This window comes from Nipponia nippon, unplaced genomic scaffold (assembly GCF_047370975.1).
Source record: "Nipponia nippon isolate SJK-2023a ecotype South Korea unplaced genomic scaffold, ASM4737097v1 scaffold_3, whole genome shotgun sequence".
Taxonomy (NCBI): Eukaryota; Metazoa; Chordata; class Aves; order Pelecaniformes; family Threskiornithidae; genus Nipponia; species Nipponia nippon.
This window is the reverse complement of record NW_028262347.1, coordinates 48,964,656-48,983,311: the sequence shown is the minus strand read 5'-3', so window position 1 is coordinate 48,983,311 and position 18,656 is coordinate 48,964,656. Positions and strand designations below refer to the sequence as shown.

The 18,656-nt window shown below is 46.9% G+C and overlaps 1 protein-coding gene and 1 long non-coding RNA gene across 3 annotated transcripts; one reads left to right on the top strand and one right to left on the bottom strand.

Moving 5' to 3' along the window:
* Window positions 1-10,919: 10,919 nt before the first annotated feature.
* LOC148054580 (uncharacterized) lies at window positions 10,920-13,121 on the bottom strand. 2 transcript variants are annotated; one of them, XR_015706889.1, is made up of 3 exons: window positions 13,085-13,121; window positions 11,215-11,311; window positions 10,920-11,108 (listed from the first exon to the last, which is right to left on the bottom strand). It is a non-coding gene; the product is annotated as an uncharacterized LOC148054580 (long non-coding RNA). The 2 variants fall into 2 exon arrangements; XR_015706888.1 differs by having other exon boundaries at window positions 12,902-13,094.
* A 289-nt stretch (window positions 13,122-13,410) lies between these two features.
* On the top strand, window positions 13,411-18,320 carry DUSP6 (dual specificity phosphatase 6). Its single transcript, XM_009463908.2, has 3 exons — window positions 13,411-14,371; window positions 14,988-15,425; window positions 16,795-18,320. The coding sequence occupies exons 1-3, from the start codon at window positions 13,969-13,971 to the stop codon at window positions 17,100-17,102; spliced, it is 1,149 nt and encodes a 382-aa protein (XP_009462183.1). The 5' UTR covers window positions 13,411-13,968; the 3' UTR covers window positions 17,103-18,320.
* The last annotated feature ends 336 nt before the right edge of the window (window positions 18,321-18,656 follow it).

Sequence of the window (18,656 nt, the reverse complement as noted above, 5' to 3'; positions counted from 1 at the left end):
CTCCATTAAGAGAAAGGGTCTATTGTGTGCTTCCTGATGTTGAACACTCATGCAAAATGATCATCAATCAAAGTTTGGTAAATTTACCTCTGACAGTTCTTATAGGAAGATGTTACACAATCCCTAACCCAAATGCTTTGATCTCCTAAGTCAAAGTCAATATGTCCAGCTGGATAAATAGCATTAAGCCCAGCACTGCTTCCTGTGTAAGTGATAAAAAATTGATAAAATCCTGTTTCAGAAGCACAGGTGCTTTAAATCAATGGAATACAGTCCACCAAAGCTATTAATACCACCCCTGGAAGTCCTGACTGGAAGGAAAAAGCTTTGAAATTTTCATGCTCCTTAGTTCAGAAAGGGAGTTTAAATTAGGTCATTTTTAGGCAGCCACAAACACTGAGCCATACTCTGGGCCAGGGCCAATCAGAACCATGCCATTTGCTTAACCGGACCAGAGTCCCAGAGCTGAGATTCAGCCTCCTCCACTGCCAGTCTCCCTGCAGCGTAACGGGATTAGCTTTCAAGGATGTGCCCGCAGAAACAGATTTACAGCCTTGTCCCTAGTCCCTGTCCTAACCAGTCCTCTCTTCGAACACATTAGATGTGTCATCATCATCCCCCTTTTCAAGGTCCTACCATTTTTCAAACTCCACTTAGTCTCCTTGGACTCCTAATTGACCACGGTGAGAATGTTTCCTCCTCCTCCTCGTATAATCATGGGCCCACAGCCCCTCTTCCTGGGCAATAGCAGGGCTGGTGGATTTCAGGCAGGTTTCCTTCCCTCTGGCTTACCCACTTCCCAGCATCAATAATCTGTTACAGATCCTGTCTTACTGCCCATTCCCCTCCTCCCCCAATAATAATGACATTCTTGAAAGCTTGAGATAAATATCCTGTTACAAAACAGATGATCAGGATGAATATTACTTTCATCGTCTAAGTCACTACTTGTGGGGGAGTGGAGATAGTCTGTTTAGCCATATGGATGTTTTTCCATCATTCACAAATGTCACTGACAGCAGGGCAAAAAAAAAATTTTTTGACGTGAACTTTGGGTTGCTTCCGCTGAAGTTGATTTTTGGAAGGTAAAATACACCCTGGTCCAAGGGCCACTCCATAGCAAATATAGCCCACATATTCTTATGAAAGCCCTGAAAACACATGTGAAATTTCAGAAGAACATGGACCTTGTGCTAAGAAAACCGTGGAGGAAGTCTTTGACATACAGATCTCAGGAATTCATTTTGATTCATCTGAAATGATACACCCATCTTCTCTTTTCCAAGTATATACTGACTGTAGGTTCCTAGAAATGCTATGTCTTCTAAAAAAAACCAAACCCAAACAAATTGCTTCCTAGAAACCCTTCTCTAGATCTGAGGGAAGGAAAGGAGTCAGAGAACCAAGTCCTCCCTGCCACTCTCAAGAAGCACTTTGTACTTCCTCCGAAAGTGAACTAGACCATGCCCATGGAGAAGTGTGAGGTGTCCTCTCACCCAGCAGCAGAAACACAAACAGACACCTTGAGTTTCAACATATCACCTTGCTGGGCAGATTATGAAGAGGTAAAGAAAAGAGTGTCTATCTAAGAATACGTCGGCTGAGGCATTTTCTCCTCATGCCGGTAAGAAGAGCTAAGACAGAGACTGGACTAGGTGGGCAGCCTGTTCTCAGAGACACCATGTTTCATGGAGGGCTGTTATCTCTGGTTCAGTGGCCTTATTTTGACTAGACCTTGCTCCTTCCTCCCTCCCCTCAGCCACAGTTCATAACCCCACCCCGAGCAAGAAAAATGTCTCCTGGCTGCTCCCAAACAGGCTCTTGCTCTAAGGGGTGGCCTTAGGCAAAAACAACCTCAGCAAATGCTCAGTTCCCTCCTCGCTGGCCCACGTAACCCTTTCATCAGTGGGCCTCGCAACAGTCCCTGTAGGACACACAGCAGATGCTCAGGAATTGCTCGCAGGTAAACTCTTCAACCCATAGTGAATGGAGGCAGCTCACACATTTTTGGAGGCCTGAGTATGAAGCTCAGGTGGGAATTTGGGAAGAAAAGAGACAAGGGGCACAGGGCTGGAGCTGCACAAATCCACAGGGCAGCTGTTGGCATAGGGGAGGTTTTGGAGTCACCTTCACCTTACTTGTAACCCCTGCTTGCAGCTTGCCTTGCCACAGCTGGACCTGATCCCTCTGGCATATTTTTCCCATTTCACGTCTACTGTCTCTGTGATCAGAAGTTCATTTTCCCCTTCTTTCTAAAGGCAATGATGTGCTGAATCCAGCTTAATGGATGGTCAGAGCAACTGATCAATTCCAAGCCCTGAGAATAAAAAACCCTGGGTTGATTTCTCTGCCATTTTGGCCTTATTTGCCTTCTAAAGTAATACACAATATATTTTTGCAGGGAATCAGTTGCAAAATCAATATGGGCTATGCTTATAAGAGCAAAAAGACAATCAACATCACGTGTCCTATTCCAGGCACTGCTTTTGCCTTACTATGTCAGCTAACCTAGCTTGAAAAACTGCTGTAACACCACACACAGGGAGGTGAGACACTACACCTAAAATGGTTTTCACAGCACAGACTGCTGTAATTCTAATGGCTATGAATTTTCCTATTGTTTCTTGCTACTATTTTAATGTTACAGTTGTTATCTGTTGTGGAACATATCAATGAAGAGAATTGGGTCATCTAACCTACGGTTGCCTCGCCACTAAAACCAGAATGCCTACTGCTCTATTTGTTTCAAGTCCAGTGGCTAGCTTGTGAATACTGATCATCTTACTTAGATGAGACAAATAGCATCAAAGTGATTGAATCAAGGAATACTTCTTCAATAGAGACAGACAGGTGTGCATCTGACAATTAGCAGATAGTAATCAGTATTTTCCCATAGCAATATATCTCTTATCTTTACCAATTAATAATGCAGCATTCATGCATTTACTTTTGTAGGTTTTCAGAAAAAAAAAAAAGTCCAGCTAACAAAACCCTTCAAAGGAAATATCCTGTTGTAGGTTTCTGAGTTGCCCTGAAGCTGAATGATGCAGGTAGGCGACCTTTCCCTACCTGTATGTAACCGTTCTTGTCCACCTGACATAGCAGAGGCATCATGTGTGTTGTTAATGAGTCTCAAAGGAATGGGAGCAATTGTTTTTAAATAATTAGTCTGTGTCTGAATCTAAGAGAAATTAATTTTATCAGTGAGCATAGAGAGCTCTTGGTATGCAAGAACTCATGCTTATTCCAGTTCTCTCTGACTAACTACATGAATCGACACGGGCAGTTGAAAGCACTGGGCTAGAGTGAAGAGTGCTCTTATCCCAAGCACTAATGCAGAAGACTTAGTTCCTTTATTTACTTTGCATAAATCCTGGGGAGGAAATATGAGGCACTGAGAGTCCCTTTGTTTTTGCTCATTGGATTTAAGCAATTCCTCCTGCACACATCAGAACAATGAATCCCTTCAGTCCACCAGGCTGCGAGTGATATAAGGCCATAGATTCACACTGCAGATTTCCAGAATTGTCTAAGTTTTGGAGAAGCAATTGGATGATTGCAGTGACTTCAGATTCAAACTTTGAGTCTGCTATTTTCAGAGACAAGTGATAAAATGTACCCCTTTATGCTAAGAGTCTGAGCTGGCATAATGTACATATCATTAAGCCAGTACATCCAGCCTGAAGTTGTCCTCACTAATTAGGAAAATTCCTGGGCAAAAAATATATTGGTTGGAGCCCAAAGAACGCAGGTTATTCCAGTGATTCCTCACCACATACTGTTGCAGGTAGAGTCCTCATCTTACATACTTCCAGTCTTGGTAAGGACTTGATAACACAGCCACCATGCTGTGTGTGGACAAGCACCCACACAGCTGGTAGGTTCAGTTCTCCCTCTGAACCCACAGAGCACATAACAGAGCCCTTCTCTCTGACTGACTTCAGAAAATATGATTTTTTTAGGTGAAAAACATCCTACAGCCTTTTGTTGACTCTCCAAGAGCCATGGACAAATGCTGTTTTGCCATACGATCACTCAGGCATGTCAGCTGGATGCCCAGCACCATTCAGAGTTGTCACCTGGCTCGTTAATTGTACCATGTAGAAGAGGAGACAGTATAACAAGGTCATGATCATTTGAAAGATTTCATATTTATCCAGATCAAAAAAAAAAAAATCCATTGGCTAGTTTGACTGGAGGTTTTTGGTACCAAAGGCACAACTTGGATCAAATAAGAAAGAAAACAATTATCATGTTTTGTTTCTTTCATATTTAATCTTTAGAGACAAATCTTATCTGAAAATGTCATTTGGACACTGACCTAGTCTGACTAATTTTGGTATCTTGCTCTTGGGAAACAAACCAGTTCTCCTTCTTTCCCTGTGTAATACATGTAGAAAAGTCTCGTCATTTAATCCACCATACTTCAGTGGGGTACTGAACCTACTCACCTTGAATACAGGCCATAAGGCATTTCAAAGGTTAGTTTGGAGGTTGCATTATCATTCTTTAGCCCAAAAAATATATAAGCAAAAAAAGTCAGTCAAACTAAAACTCAAAAAAAAAAAAAAAGAGAAAAGGTGTTGAGGGTGGGTGTGATGATGAAAATGCTGACAGGCCCTTGCATTCAGTGGCAGTAATTAGCTTTACCATAGTAAATTCCAGGCATATGGCATAGCAACTTTCGCACCCTCTTAAATGATTTAAAACAGTTCTCACAAATGTTCGTCTCACTGTAACTGTGAAAAATCGCCTGTTTTCTCAAGAATAAAACCGCTCCAATATCTTGCCCTGACAACTGATGCTTAAAAAAATGCCCCCCAAATCCAGCTAAGGCAATGATGTGTATTTAATGCAAGAGAACAACAATTAGTATATTTTTGACTGAAAAGAACTCAGTTAAGCTGCCAGAAATGTCAAAAGTTCCTAGCTACCCTGACACTTACGTAATTGTTCTGCAAACACCCACACGCCGGAATAGACCTACTCCACCAAAAATTGCAGGGCTGACTCACTGAGCGTTCCTCTACGTATCTGAAGACCTAACCATCTAGGGTACATCATCTAGAGCGTAATTCTAATGTGATTTCCCTGATTCAGTAAAGTTACACTTCACTGAGAAAAAAAAAAAAAAAGGATAATCTATATCTTCGGGATCCTGCCCACCCATCACGGAGGAAGCAGCCAAGAATGGCAGCGCTGCGGAGGGTATCTGCTCTCTGAAAACCTGCCTGAGCCCCATATAAGGGCAGGGCTGGGATTAGATGTGGTTGGCTGTGGTCTTCTGGATTCTCCTTGCTGAAACAAGGTACAGAAGCAACTGTACCTACAACCTACTCAGTGCTGACCTCCGTGCCATGTAATGCTCACCTTTCCGAATTCAGTTATTACAGCTGGCCACAAACCTTCTTATCTGCAGGACAGCACTCCCCTCCATGCAGCTCATCCTAACCCTGTGCTGAGGCACTGACCTGATGCAGACTGGAAAGGGAGCAGGGCACTGCTGGATACTGGTTCTTGCTTCCTGCACACTTTTGTCTTATTCCCATTCAAATTCCAATGTGATCCAGAAATGCTTAACTTCTCTGATCTGATGGGACTGTCACATGAAAGGAAGCAGATTGGTACAAAATGGAACTGGAAGCAAAAACAAAATAACAAACCAACATTTATAAGGTACTGGAGAAAACCTCTAAGAAAGAGTGGGGAGGTTCCAATGCATCACTGGAAAGCATAGGGGTGTAGGCATCTCTACAACAACCTCTTGTGAACACCTGAACAGAGATTTACCTGCACAGTTTAGCCAGAACAGGAGACTTTGTGAAAATTGTTTATACTCTACAGCTATACTACAAAACTGCTCAGAGAAAGCAATAATTTAGTATAATTTACTTTTGCAGTACGCTGGCGGTACCAATGTACCAAATAAGTAACATAAGCTGTGACCATGAACGGTACTGTAATCATGATGCCATTGTGCTCTGACATACTAAGTGACGACCTGGTATTTGGATGGGACAGTTCTACCATTAAGTCCTCATAAATATCTAAGCATACTAAAGCCAGGATAAACTTAACAGCAGTAATTCTCTTGTCAACTCTTGTCTCTTCTCCCTCTCCTACTGACCAATGTCTCTTGAGCTTCCAGATGAAAAGAAATTACTAGCTCGATCTGTGAGACTTAGGAGTTGTGGTGACTGATCCCTTGAGACCACTGTAGTTTGGTAGTTTTCTTTTTATCTCATCTCCTGTTCCTCTTTTTTTTTTTTTTTTGGGGGGGGGGGAGGGGGGGAGTGCAAAAGGTAGCAAACTAAGCCAGAAAGCTAGGCCCTTGCATGGCAGGACACAAAGACTTACGTCACATGCTGTCCCCTGGAAGCCAGCAACGCTGCTGGTGCTTCAAATTCAGCATGTGATTTGAGCTCTGTTTTTTAACAGAGTAGGACATTTTAGCACCTAGTTTGGCCCATCAGTTTGGTTCTTCCCCCTCGATAAGCTTTTACCAAACTGTGTTTGACAGCAGCAGGTCACCAGGGAAACCCCCAGCCCCAGTAATAAGGAAACTCTTGCCTCTGTCAATCCATTTACCCCATTTGGTGCAGGTCCTGCCTGGCCCAGGAGAGGTCCCCAGGTGGGTGACATCTGTGAAAAGTATATCAGATATGCTAAATGGGAGTTGCAGGTGCCAGGACTTAGATCTGTCCACGTCTCTCCCCCTGCGACATCCTGGAGCCAAACTGTGTGCTCTGCTCCATCAGGTCCCCAGGACACACTCCAGTGGCCACATAAAAAACAGACAGCGGAAATTGAATTGTTCATGCCTGGGTTGGACTCCTAATTGCCTCTCTTTGGAACCAGACCATAAGATAGCTGTGCAGCATTTCTTTTCCTGAATATGCCTGTCCCAGGACGAAGATCGTTTTCTTACGTAATTTGCTGTCCCTGCTCTGCTCTCTGCATAGCTGATTTACCCTGCACTGTGCAAACGCAGTCTTTGTTTACTCTTTTCACAGTCTAGAACAAGTCTTCACTCATCCCAGGGGCAGCCTTTGTTCCCATGGTCAGTACAAGAGAGAGATTTGGGATCAGGGGACCTCATAAACGCAGAGGAAAATAAATCTTTAGCATTGGGAACAGAAGGCTGCTTTCTACACTTGCTTGGTGCTATCAGGTTTGCTTCCTTGCAGGATGAGTGAACGGGATGAAAATGGGACAGTGCTATTGAAGGAACATACTTTTAGCGATAGCACTAATACCTCCCCAGGTAAGCACACATGTTAGTGCCTAGTAAGCCCTTCCAAGCACATCAAAATGGGCAGCACTAAAGAGATTATAGCACTTTCTCAGCAGCCTCATCTGGTGTGAGGCATGTGCCCAGTATAGCGTGATACAGGCTGTCCCTGAATAGCAGGCAACAGCAGAGAGAAACACACCGGCACACCAAACGTGAGAACACACTTTGGGCCCTACTGAAGTCTTTGGTATTGGCAAAGAAATAATATAAGCACAGTGCTGTCCCTATACAAATAGCATGATATTCCTGCACCATGGATCAGGACTTTTGAATAGGAGTTGCTATTTTCCTCAGCTAAGGTAACAGACCCATATGAATCTGGATTCCAACTGGTAAGCTAATTTATTAATTTAATCACTGCCACCAAATTTAAGAGTGTATCAGTATTTTTAGGCAATCACAGTCTCAGTACAACTTTTAAAATTTAGTCTGCTCCTCTTTTTTGCGTTTATTATACAGTCTATTTTTTATTTGAAAGCTTTCAAATTAACATGTAATTAATTATAAGAAAAGTATGCACACACATAGCCTTCTGTTCTCTTCATGTTTATTATTTTTAAGACAGAGCTGCCCACCCGTGCTATGTTTCTGTCGCCAGCAGAATGTAAACCACTGCGAAGTGATACACAGCTCAGTGCCACCAAAACTGCCGCTACCGATGGCAGTACCTGGTGGAAAAAAAAAAGAAAAAAAAAGGAAAAAAAAAAAAGGAAGAAAAAAAAGATTAGAGTGCTGGCCTGTGTGCTTGGCAAGTACACTGTGAGCCTGCCTAAATGTATGCCTTGCACTACCCTCCTGCAAGCTTAGTTTTATCCTCTAAGAAAGGAGAACCCTCCAGCCATTAGCGATCTGTCGTCAAACAAAACTGCTCACCTTTGCACACCCTGAGGAACCATTTGGAGAACTCACATGAGATACATTCAGAAGGGAATTTAGTTTACACGACAAGAAGTCAAAAGAAAACAAGACCTCTTGAATAGACGAATGCCTGTAGTAGCTGTTAAGTATTTTAAAGCATCATTCCTAAGTAATTGCTAATTACATTACTTTATTACAAGGCACAATTAAATATGTGCTTGAGGTCACCCAGCTATTTGCTGTTTCAAGGAAAGCACTTGAGTCAAAAGGATTTCCTAAATGGAGTCATTCAGTGTTTTATTTCTCTAACTTCAGGAATTATTTTAGATGTGAATAATTGGACATTGAATAATCAGTTAAATGCCATTTCCATAAATTGTTTGTGCTTTACATAAAACAAGTAAAATGCTTTATAAGGCACTTTTGTTCTCCCTTTGAGGCACCCTGCATTAACTGGTTTTGCACCAAAGGCACTGTACTTTATGGCCAGTTTGGTCTAGGACGATTTCTGTATTTCTATTTTCAAAGAGATCATTCACACAAACCAACACAGACAGACCATTAGTTCTCACTTTTACTGAAATTAAAGGAACTGTGAGAGGGACTTACAGGTAAACCTAGAGGTGAGAATCACAGACTGTAAGGTAAGCACCTAAAAGTAAGGGCCGGTTATGCTAGGCACCATGTAGAGACAGTGAAGGGAACTGAGAGGCTCCAGAGTGCAGTTTATCCTCGCTGAAGACCCCCTGAAAGTGATTATTAAGAGAAATAACTAGCTAAAACGTGAACATCTAACTTCTGACATCTAAAGCTGAATGACTACCTAGCTGAATCACAGACATCTGCTGGTTCAGTCAAAGCTGACAGTCAAGATCCTCAAAATTCATGCCTCAGTGTGACCTGTCAGTGGAGAAACCTGTCTCCACTACATTTTCCAAGCTCTTGCATTTCCAGAGTTGAGTTGAGTTGGCGTCTCAACCAAAATCCTGATGCCAGCATGTTTCATGCTCCTTGGCCTTCTCCAGCAGGCAATCCCAGAGCGTACGTCGCTCGGCTGACATTAAACACTGCAGAGACAGAATGTGTCTCTGCCACTTTGATTCAGGTCAGCAGCGGGATGTGGAAAACCAAGGCTGGAGTCCCTGCTTTCGTAAATATTCATTGATGCAACATGGGAAAGGCCTGACCGAAGAAGCAGAGGAGCCTTTCCTATTTTAGGCCCCATCTTCTCATAGAAAGACAGAGTCCCATCAAATTCTGCTCCAAATCAAGTAGAAGAGAGGTGTGAACCTGCACCTTTAGAGGAAGAAAGCCCTTATATGAGGAAAAAACTTTCCCATCCTGATACCTAATGCAAGAAGAAACTTCATCAGTACTTAGCCTCCTGAGGATGCGTCTGGATTGCTGCCTCAGTATCCCAGGCTGTGAAGTGTCTCACAGTGGCCCAGTTGGCCTGGTTTCAAAATGTCATAGATACCTGCCTTTTTGGTACTTCTCTCTCCCATTACACTATGTAGATAGCCTGTCTGCCTAATTCAGGGCTAGGGTTTCTATTACAAGGAGAGACATGAAGGAATTGGGCAAAGCAACACTGAACTTTAATCTCCATCACCCATGCGAGGCTCTTGTCCTCTGCGTCTGCACCTCTGGTCAAGACAAGCTCGGGTTACAAACACTCATGGAGATCTATTTGGGCCTCTACACATGCTAAGAATGAGCAAAAGGTTTATGGTCCAAAAGCCAGCAAAATAGACTTTTTGTGATGAGTAAGCTTTGAGCTGGGCTGAAGAGGTTTCACTCGCAGCCAGGGAGGTACACAACCAAAACCAAAATAAAACAAACCCCACCCAGAAATAGACACTTTAGGGTTCAAGTGAGGCTTGGGTTGTAGATCTGGTCTCTCACAAAGCATCAAATGGTAGCATGGTTAACTGAATCTGCCCCTGCACCCCTCAGTGACTGACAGGACAGCGTGGTTCAGTCAGAGAGAGGAAAAGTGAGCCCATACATGCATGCGAACACAAGGATAAGAACGTGCCACGTAGTTTTCATTCTCCTTTAGAGTTCTTCAGCTGGTGTGTGCTGAGAGACGTACTGCTACAAATTCAGATGGTGTCATTTGTATTTTACTTGTTTAACTCTGCTGCAGTGCAAAATCTCCTGCCTGGCTCCCAACTCACCAAATGCCACCCTCAGACTGCTGCCATGCAGTGAGCTGGCTTAGCCATCATGATTACAAGTCTCTGCCCCCAGCTCCACTTGGGAAATACAAATCTCTTGAGCGTGCTTCATCTAACATTTTATTGCCTTCATATACTTAACCTTAATGCTCATAACATTCCAATCAGATCTGACAGTAGTAATGATAAAAATGCCTTTAAATGCTATCATTATTTATTGTTGCATTACTACTAGGCAGGTATCTCAATGGGTTTGATAAACTACTTGCATAATATGTAGCTTTCAGTTAAAATGCTGAATGACTAAGATTTTTATTTTAAACCACTGCCATAAAACGTCACTGAAAATGCCCTGAAGATGATAATCAGAACATATTTTCTTCCTAAAATATTTTACTCATCAGAGAGGCAAGTTTACCTTATATGAATATGGAAGCATTTGATGGAAGTAATTTGGGGCTTGTTCTGTTTTCTTCGAATCCTAATCCTGCAATGTGCTGATGTTTTTCTGTGCATCTTCATTATAAAAAACGTAATCAAAGTACAATGTAACCCCAAAGAACCATGTTAATTAACAGTAACACAGATTACAAGGAACAAATTGTATTTATCATTGTGTCAAGCTTGCTGGGAATTGTCACAATGTTATACTGAAATTGTCCCTGTCTTTAACTTCCAGGTCACATTCACTATAGTTTAATATGACTCCTCCTTGTTTTCTAAGTTGAGTCCTTAGGTGTCAATTGATCATCTGAGGATTCTTCTGGCTGTGGCTCCTGTTAGAATGAATATTAACAGAGAAAATACAGCGTATTATTAGAATAAATGAGTAGTAAGAAATGTTTGAGATGGTTGTAAGACAAGCATCGCATGATACTGCACCTTAAGAGGTAATTGCAGCTGAGGTGGTTTGAGAATTTCGATTTCAGTTGCTCTTGTTTTGCAGAACTTCCGTTTCCAGAACTTTCATTTCTTAAGCCTGAAATCCATGGTTAGTAATTATTGGGTTATATTAGTTTGTAAAATTTGAACAGAAGTTTATCTGATACACTCAAGAAGAAGGATAAAGAATAAACATGGTGCCAATTTTAAGGAGGGGGAAAAAAAAAAAAAGTAGTTCTTAAATTATGACCTGATTATTCATTTTACCAGGACTGTGCGATTTGTCATATTAGTCCAGAGTGACCCAACAGTGCCAGCCCCAAACAATTTGCTGTCCTGCCTGAGCCCCGACATGGGTGAAAAAGACTTAAATATAGTGTGTGTGTGGGGGATATCAACAACTAAATCAATAAAAATCAAAAGCTCCTGCTCTGATCCGTCACTGCGCTGAACATTTAAACACCATACCCTGAATACACAGAGCTGAACAGCAAGTGAAGCACCTGGTTAAGAACAGCCTGGAAACTCTTTGATAAGAGAGGGCAGGACCATGGTGGGCAAGGTGGACTGGAGAATTTGCCCCCACTGAGCGGTGGGACAAGGTATGTGGTGTGTGTCCAGCGAGTCGCACATCAGCCTGGCCAAATCCTCCTGCTTAGGGGCAGGTCAAGGTTTGTGCAACACTTCAGTTCCACTTTCAAGCCTTTGAAAAAGGTAGCAAGCAGAGATCCTCTCAAAATCCCTGTTGGGGAGGATGTCGTTAACGCCATCTGGGTGTCAGCCTTGCTTGAAACTGCAGCGACCGATGTGCCAACTTTAATTAACATCACGGATGTTTTCTGCGCAGAACACGCAGGACTGTCCATGCCACTATCTGTTCCCAGGGTCAACGCTCTCCAGCCGCTCGCTACCTAAGGAACCTCCTTCAGCTGGGGTTAAAAATAACCAGCCCTGAAGCACAGCAGCGGTGTAAACGAGATTAGCCTCTTCAGAACGATTTTACTCCCAAGCAGATGTTGGCGACGGGATTAGCACTTAGGCCAGGCTTCTCTCGATTTATTTTCGCTCCTCGCTTTTCACTTACCCATTTGCTAACCCGCACCTTGGAACAACCCCCCCGCCCGCCTCAGCCTCCGGCGCCGCTCCGCCCGGTCCCCCCCGGCCCCAGCTACCCCGGCGCCGCTCCGCCGGGCTCCGCAGCTCCCCTCCCCTCCCCGCCTCCCGGTACGGCGGAGACCGCAGTGCCCTTCCGCCCGGCCGGGGCCGGGGAGAAGCGCTGGGCGGCGGCGGCGGGGCCGCACCCGCAGGCCGCCCCGCGGGAGGAGCCGGTGCGGCGGCCGCCAGGTGCGAGGGGCCCCGCCGTGCCGGGCCGGACCCCGCCGTGCCGGGCCGGACCCCGCCGTGCCGCCGGCGGGCAGGGCGCTCCCCGCGCCGCCGGGGGCGGCTGCGGGCTCCGCGCTGGCGGCGGCCCCACGCCGCAGCCGGGCGAGCGCGGTTCCATTACCGGCTACCTGGAGCGGCCGGCCGCGCCCAGGCGGGCCGCTTTCCCCGGTCACGTTTTTGGGCTGGCCCGCCCGCGCTTTAGCGGTGCCCGCAGGCTGCTCCTGAGGCGGTGCCGGCTCCCCGGCGGCGCTTCGTGCAGCGAATAAAGCCGGGCCGAGTAGGAAGAGATTAGCTCGGGGTTTACCCTTCACCCGTGGAGAGATCAGCTGAGGACAGAGGCTACCCGCCTCCCTAAAAATGGGATTCCCGGAACGCCCGAATGAAAAGCCGGGCCGGCATCAGCGCTGGGGAATTAGGGGGGGACGCGGCCAGCCCCCCGCGGGCGTGGGATTTAGGGAGAGAAAACATGGAGCGAGAGAACGCGTGCCTTTTGTTCCGCCGGCGGCGCCGGGTGCCGGTGCCCGCGGCGGGGAGGGGAGGGAGGGAGGGGAGGGCCGGGCCGCGCCCCCTCACCTGCCCCCGCCGCCCCCGCCCGCCGCGCCGCGGCTGCCGCTTGTTTGCACTCGGCTTATCCGGAGCGGAAATTCCTTTCCGTTTTTGTGAATGACAAACTCATTAACGATTCATCAACACAACCTGTTCCAGCCGGCCCGTCGCCGCGGCAACAGCCCCTTCCGCGCGCCCCCATTGGCTGCGCCGGAGAATGTATCCATTGAGGCGTCCCGCGGTTGTACCCATTGAGGAGCCGCCGGGGCCGCGGCCGAGGGGCGCTGCGGGCGGGGAAGGGGCAGCAGCAGCAGCAGCAGCAGCAGCAGCAGCAGCAGCAGCAGCGGCGGCACCGGCACCGGCACCGGCACCGGCGCGGTGTTTCCGCGCTGAGCGGGGGAGCCCCGCTCGGCGGCACGTTAATTGGATTTCATTCACTCGGGGCGGAGGAAAAGCCCAAGGGCTCGGGCTGCAGCGGCGATTAGGCAGGTTCATTCAGGGATTCATTGACAAAAAAAAAAAAAAAAAAAAAAAAAGAGGAGACCGGGCAGGCTGGCTGCGCGCACGCAGGCACACTCACACACACGCACGCTCACACTTACACACACACGCCGGGGCCGCGGCTGCTTCTCCCTCCCCGTGACTCCGCCGCCGCCCGGCGCGGGGGAGGCGGCGCGGGGGGGCTGCGTGATTCATTTTCCTGGGGCGGAGGGAGATAAGTTGTGCGGAGTTGGAGGGGTGCAGCCCGCCCGCCGAGCCAGCCGCATGCCTCTGTGAGAGAGAGGGGCGCTTCCAGAGCACGCTCCGCTCCCCCCGTCTTTCCTCATGCTAGATACGTTCAGACCCGTCCCTTTCGCGTCGGAAATGGCGATTAGTAAATCCGTGGCGTGGCTGAACGAGCAGCTGGAGATGGGCAACGACCGGCTGCTGCTGATGGACTGTCGGCCGCAGGAGTTGTACGAGTCGTCCCACATCGAGTCGGCCATCAACGTGGCCATCCCCGGCATCATGCTGCGGCGGCTGCAGAAGGGCAACCTGCCCCTGCGCTCCCTCGTCGCCAGCAGCGAGGAGGACCGGGAGCGCTTCGCCCGCCGGTGCGGCACCGACACGGTGGTGCTGTACGACGAGCACAGCCGCGACTGGAACGAGAACACGGGCGGCGAGTCCGTGCTGGGGCTGCTCCTCAAGCGCCTCAAAGACGAAGGCTGCAAGGCGTTTTATCTGGAAGGTGAGAAGGGCCGCCCGGGGTGGGGGGAGAGATCGCTGCCTGCCGGGGGGCCCGGGGCTGTGGGTGACGGGGAGGCGAGCCCCGCGGTTCGGCGGTGCGGCTCTCGGCCCGGGGAAGGCGGGGAGCGGCCGCAGGGTCCCCCGGGCATTGCTCGCTGGCGCTCCGGGAGGACACCAGCCTGGGCAGGGGGCTCTCCCCCCCAGCATCCCTGTCCGCGCTTTGTTTCGAGAGACCTCGCGGACTGGAGTCGCTGTAGCAGCGTGGGGAGGGGAGGACAGGGCTAACGGGGATCCCGGCATGAGCCGCGGAGGGCAGAAGGAATTGCCGCCGAGACATCTCTCCAGAGGTCCCCGCAGGGCGAAGCGGCACAGAGCTTTAATCTTGAATGTGCTGAGCCCTCCGCCGCAGCAGGCGATTTTCTTAAACCTTCTTTTAGGTTAGTCCGCCTGCGTGAGAGTGACTTTTTTTTTTTTTTTTTTTTTGCTTTTTCCCGGGGCTCGAGAGGGTGGGAAACAGATGCCCCTTTGCAGACAGGGCTGTACCAGGGAAGTAAATCGGCTTGCCATCTTATATCAGGTTGCATTTTTTTTTTTTTTCCCGTTGCTTTTCTCCCCAGGTGGTTTCAGCAAGTTCCAGGCCGAGTTCGCCCTGCACTGCGAAACTAACCTAGACAGTTCGTGTAGCAGCAGCTCTCCTCCTTTGCCAGTCCTGGGCTTGGGAGGCCTCCGAATCAGCTCCGATTCCTCATCAGACATTGAATCTGACATTGACAGAGACCCCAATAGTGCCACCGACTCCGATGGCAGCCCTCTCTCCAACAACCAGCCTTCCTTCCCGGTGGAGATTTTACCCTACCTCTACTTAGGCTGTGCCAAGGACTCCACTAACCTGGATGTTTTAGAAGAGTTTGGCATTAAATACATCTTGAATGTTACCCCCAACCTGCCTAATCTCTTTGAAAACGCCGGCGAATTCAAGTACAAACAGATCCCGATCTCTGACCACTGGAGCCAAAATCTGTCTCAGTTCTTTCCTGAGGCCATCTCGTTTATAGGTGAGACCCGGTTATTTGCTAACAGCTATATGTCAAGCGGCAGAATTCAATTTCATTTGCAGAATTTAGGAGATTTCGGGCGACAAGCGGTAGCTGCGTTTCTGGCAGTCTCTGGGGGGTGCCCTGCTTTCTGGTTTTAAAGCCGGCTTAAGTTGAGGGGTGGGTGGGAACTGTTCGGGGGGTTATTGAGGAGCCCCGGTGAATTGGAAGCGACATTTGCAGGCTGCAAACCCATGCCTGGTTTGGCTGGCTGTGGGATTCCTCCCTGAGCCGTTTCTGTCGGAGCTGGGGGCTGAGCAATGCGCGGGATGGGGGATCTTTTTAAATCGCTTCCTGGCAGGGAGGGGGATAAATGAGCCCGGGGTTGATGGCTTATTCGTCCCTTTTTTTTTTCTTCTGGAGGTTACTGAAAAGCAGTATAATAAAAAGAAACTGTCTGGGTAGCTAACTTTAGCTTTTAAATACAAGTTATTTATAAGAGCTATCCCTGGCAAATGTATAGTCAGAGCTTTAATTAAATCTCGTGGTAATAATGATATACCTCTCGGGCTCGGTGCCTCGGTTAGCCAGCCCTTAAGACATTATTCGTCAGCTTTAGAAACGCGTCCCCTTGGGCTCGAGGAGTTCTGGTTAAAATTTGCACTCTCCTTCGTTTTGGGGAGGACTAAAATCGCCCCATCGGGGTGCGGTGGGGTGGGCATCGCATTATCTGTTGGGAAGCTGTGCTGTAATCCGGTTGAATGATACCGGTAATAGTGGAGAATGTAGGTAATCTGAGCCCAGCAGGAAGAAATGTGGGCTGGAAGCCACAAAGAAACTAATCTCCAGGCATTGTAATGCATTTCCTATTACAAAGGAACCCATTTTCAACCAATGTTGACATCCTGTTCCTCCTAATGGGCTGTCCCCTGTGACTTCCCTCATTCTTTTAAAATGCCTGAATACCTCCATTGTTAGCTGCACAACAGTTGGAGAATAATTTAATAGACCTTTGCAGTCTGCTGGTCTGTATAAAAGGCATTCAGTGACATATTGTAGGATTTCCATGCTGGGGCAAGGGGACTGTAAGAATTTAAGGCAAATCTCCAGGCGAAAGCGTGTCTTTTAAAACTGACTTTTAAAATAGTGTCATGCAGCGTATCCTGCTCCCTTTGTCTCATTCTTAGTTTTCTCAGCTCTTGGACTCGGGTACATGTACGTAGGGGGGTGGATTCTCCTCTTGTCCTGGTTTTAAGCCGGTGAAGTTAACTCTTGCGTTGCACTGCTGGCGCCCTTTCTTCCTACTTGGTACTAACCTCACTTGGGTTGAGAGATCAGTTACCAACCCCGTGTCTTATGTATCCTTCTCTGCCTCTTTGTCTCTGTACAGATGAAGCACGGGGGAAGAACTGCGGCGTCCTGGTGCATTGCTTAGCAGGGATCAGCCGCTCGGTCACAGTGACGGTGGCCTACCTCATGCAGAAGCTCAACTTGTCCATGAACGATGCCTATGATATCGTCAAGATGAAGAAGTCCAACATTTCGCCCAACTTCAACTTTATGGGTCAGCTGCTGGACTTTGAGCGGACTCTGGGGCTGAGCAGCCCCTGTGACAATCGAGTGCCGAACCAGCAGCTGTACTTCACCACCCCTTCCAACCAGAACGTCTTCCAGGTGGATTCCCTGCAGTCCACGTGAGCTCCCACTGCCTCCCTTCTCCTGTCCGTTTCATGGGATCACTCCTCAATGGTTTCTCTTTGGCAGCGATAAAGAAAACGCAGCTTTCTCTTTTTCTGGCCTCTGCTATCAAAAAAGCAGCTGCCAGCGCAGGCTAGGAAAGGTTACACAGTATGGAATCGGCTATTGTGAAGGGAGGGAATGTGGTGAGCTCTCTGGGAAGGACCGCGGTGACCAGGCGGCAGGTGGGCAGCGCGCTCATCCCTGCTTGCGCAGTGGCTTGGGTCTGAGGACTTCGGGGGGGTAGGGTAAGGCTGAACAGGCTGAGGACATGTTCTCTAGAGACTGGAACTGTCCTGCTTCCCTCTCTGCTTTCGGATCTGTGACACACATCTTTGTCTTCAGTGAAGACTGGTTATTTTTGTTTGTTTGTTTGTTTTAATTTAGAGGAGCCAAAGAAAGAGATTTCAGTTTAGTGTATTTGGAGTACTTGTTTGCCGGGAGCTCGGTAGTATTCTACTTGATCAATGTAAATATTTAATCTTAAATCGATTTGCAATTTTTTTTGAATTCACATGTAGTCAAGAAATCAATCCAAGGGACATCTGTGTTTTTGTTCTCTTCATGAATTCTGCTTTATTTGTTTGTTCTTTTTTTTTTTTTATTGCAAAGAATATATTTGCAGCATGCTTAATTTTATTGTTCAACTGAAGCAAGCTTTCCATGAGGGAGAAATGGCAATGGTGAGAAGTTAGCAAATCATGTTCTGTGAGCAAGTACAGTCTCTTCTTTCATATATCTTTCTTTTCCTTGTGGTGATTTTCCCCCCCCCCCCCCCGATGTAGTTTCCACATGATATATATATATATTTTTTAAATTAAATTAATTTTTTGCCTTACCTTTTGTAAATAGATCATCTGGGAAGAGGTTTGTCTTTGAATGCGAAAGATTTTTGATCACTTTTTAAAACTTTCAGATGTGCTAAACAGTGCATTACCTCTGTACAAATTCTTCAGGGAGCTTCACCTCAAATGCAATATTTTGCGTCTTTTTCTTTTTTTTTTTTGTATAAAACTGGAAGTATGTGCGAGCATTTGTACCTGTGTGTACGCACAGTGAACCTGCACACGGTTGCCAATAAGGGAGAGTCTAATTCACGGTGTATAAGTTTTAAGATGGAATTTATTATAAGAATGTAAAACCTTAAATTATTAATAAACAAATAACTATTTTTGGCTATTGAGAACCTGGCTGGCTTATTCCCCCTTTCCCCTCTGTGTGGGTGTGGTTAATTGCACATACACATATGGTTACATTTAAAGGTAATGATTGCTTTCAATAGCTTTTGTATAGCCCCTAAGACAATAAAGCCTTGATTTCCCCTTTGGTCCACTGGTGCCTAAATGAATAAACCGTGCATGTGCTGGATTCTTGTCTTGCTTTGGTGAAGGGAATGCTTTTGAAGGCCTTTAGGTTAATTGCAAAATATTCCAGTATCCCTTTACTACCCCAGGGATGCACCTGACCCTGGGCCATAAGGATGATTTTTTTTTTAAGAGTAAGGAGATGCTGTTT

Coding starts and splice junctions, on each gene's coding strand:
- DUSP6 (XM_009463908.2), top strand. CDS start 13,969: ATGCTAGATACGTTCAGACCCGTCCCTTTCGCGTCGGAAATGGCGATT. Junction 14,372..14,987: donor CAAGGCGTTTTATCTGGAAG/GTGAGAAGGGCC, acceptor TTTTCTCCCCAG/GTGGTTTCAGCAAGTTCCAG. Junction 15,426..16,794: donor TGAGGCCATCTCGTTTATAG/GTGAGACCCGGT, acceptor GTCTCTGTACAG/ATGAAGCACGGGGGAAGAAC.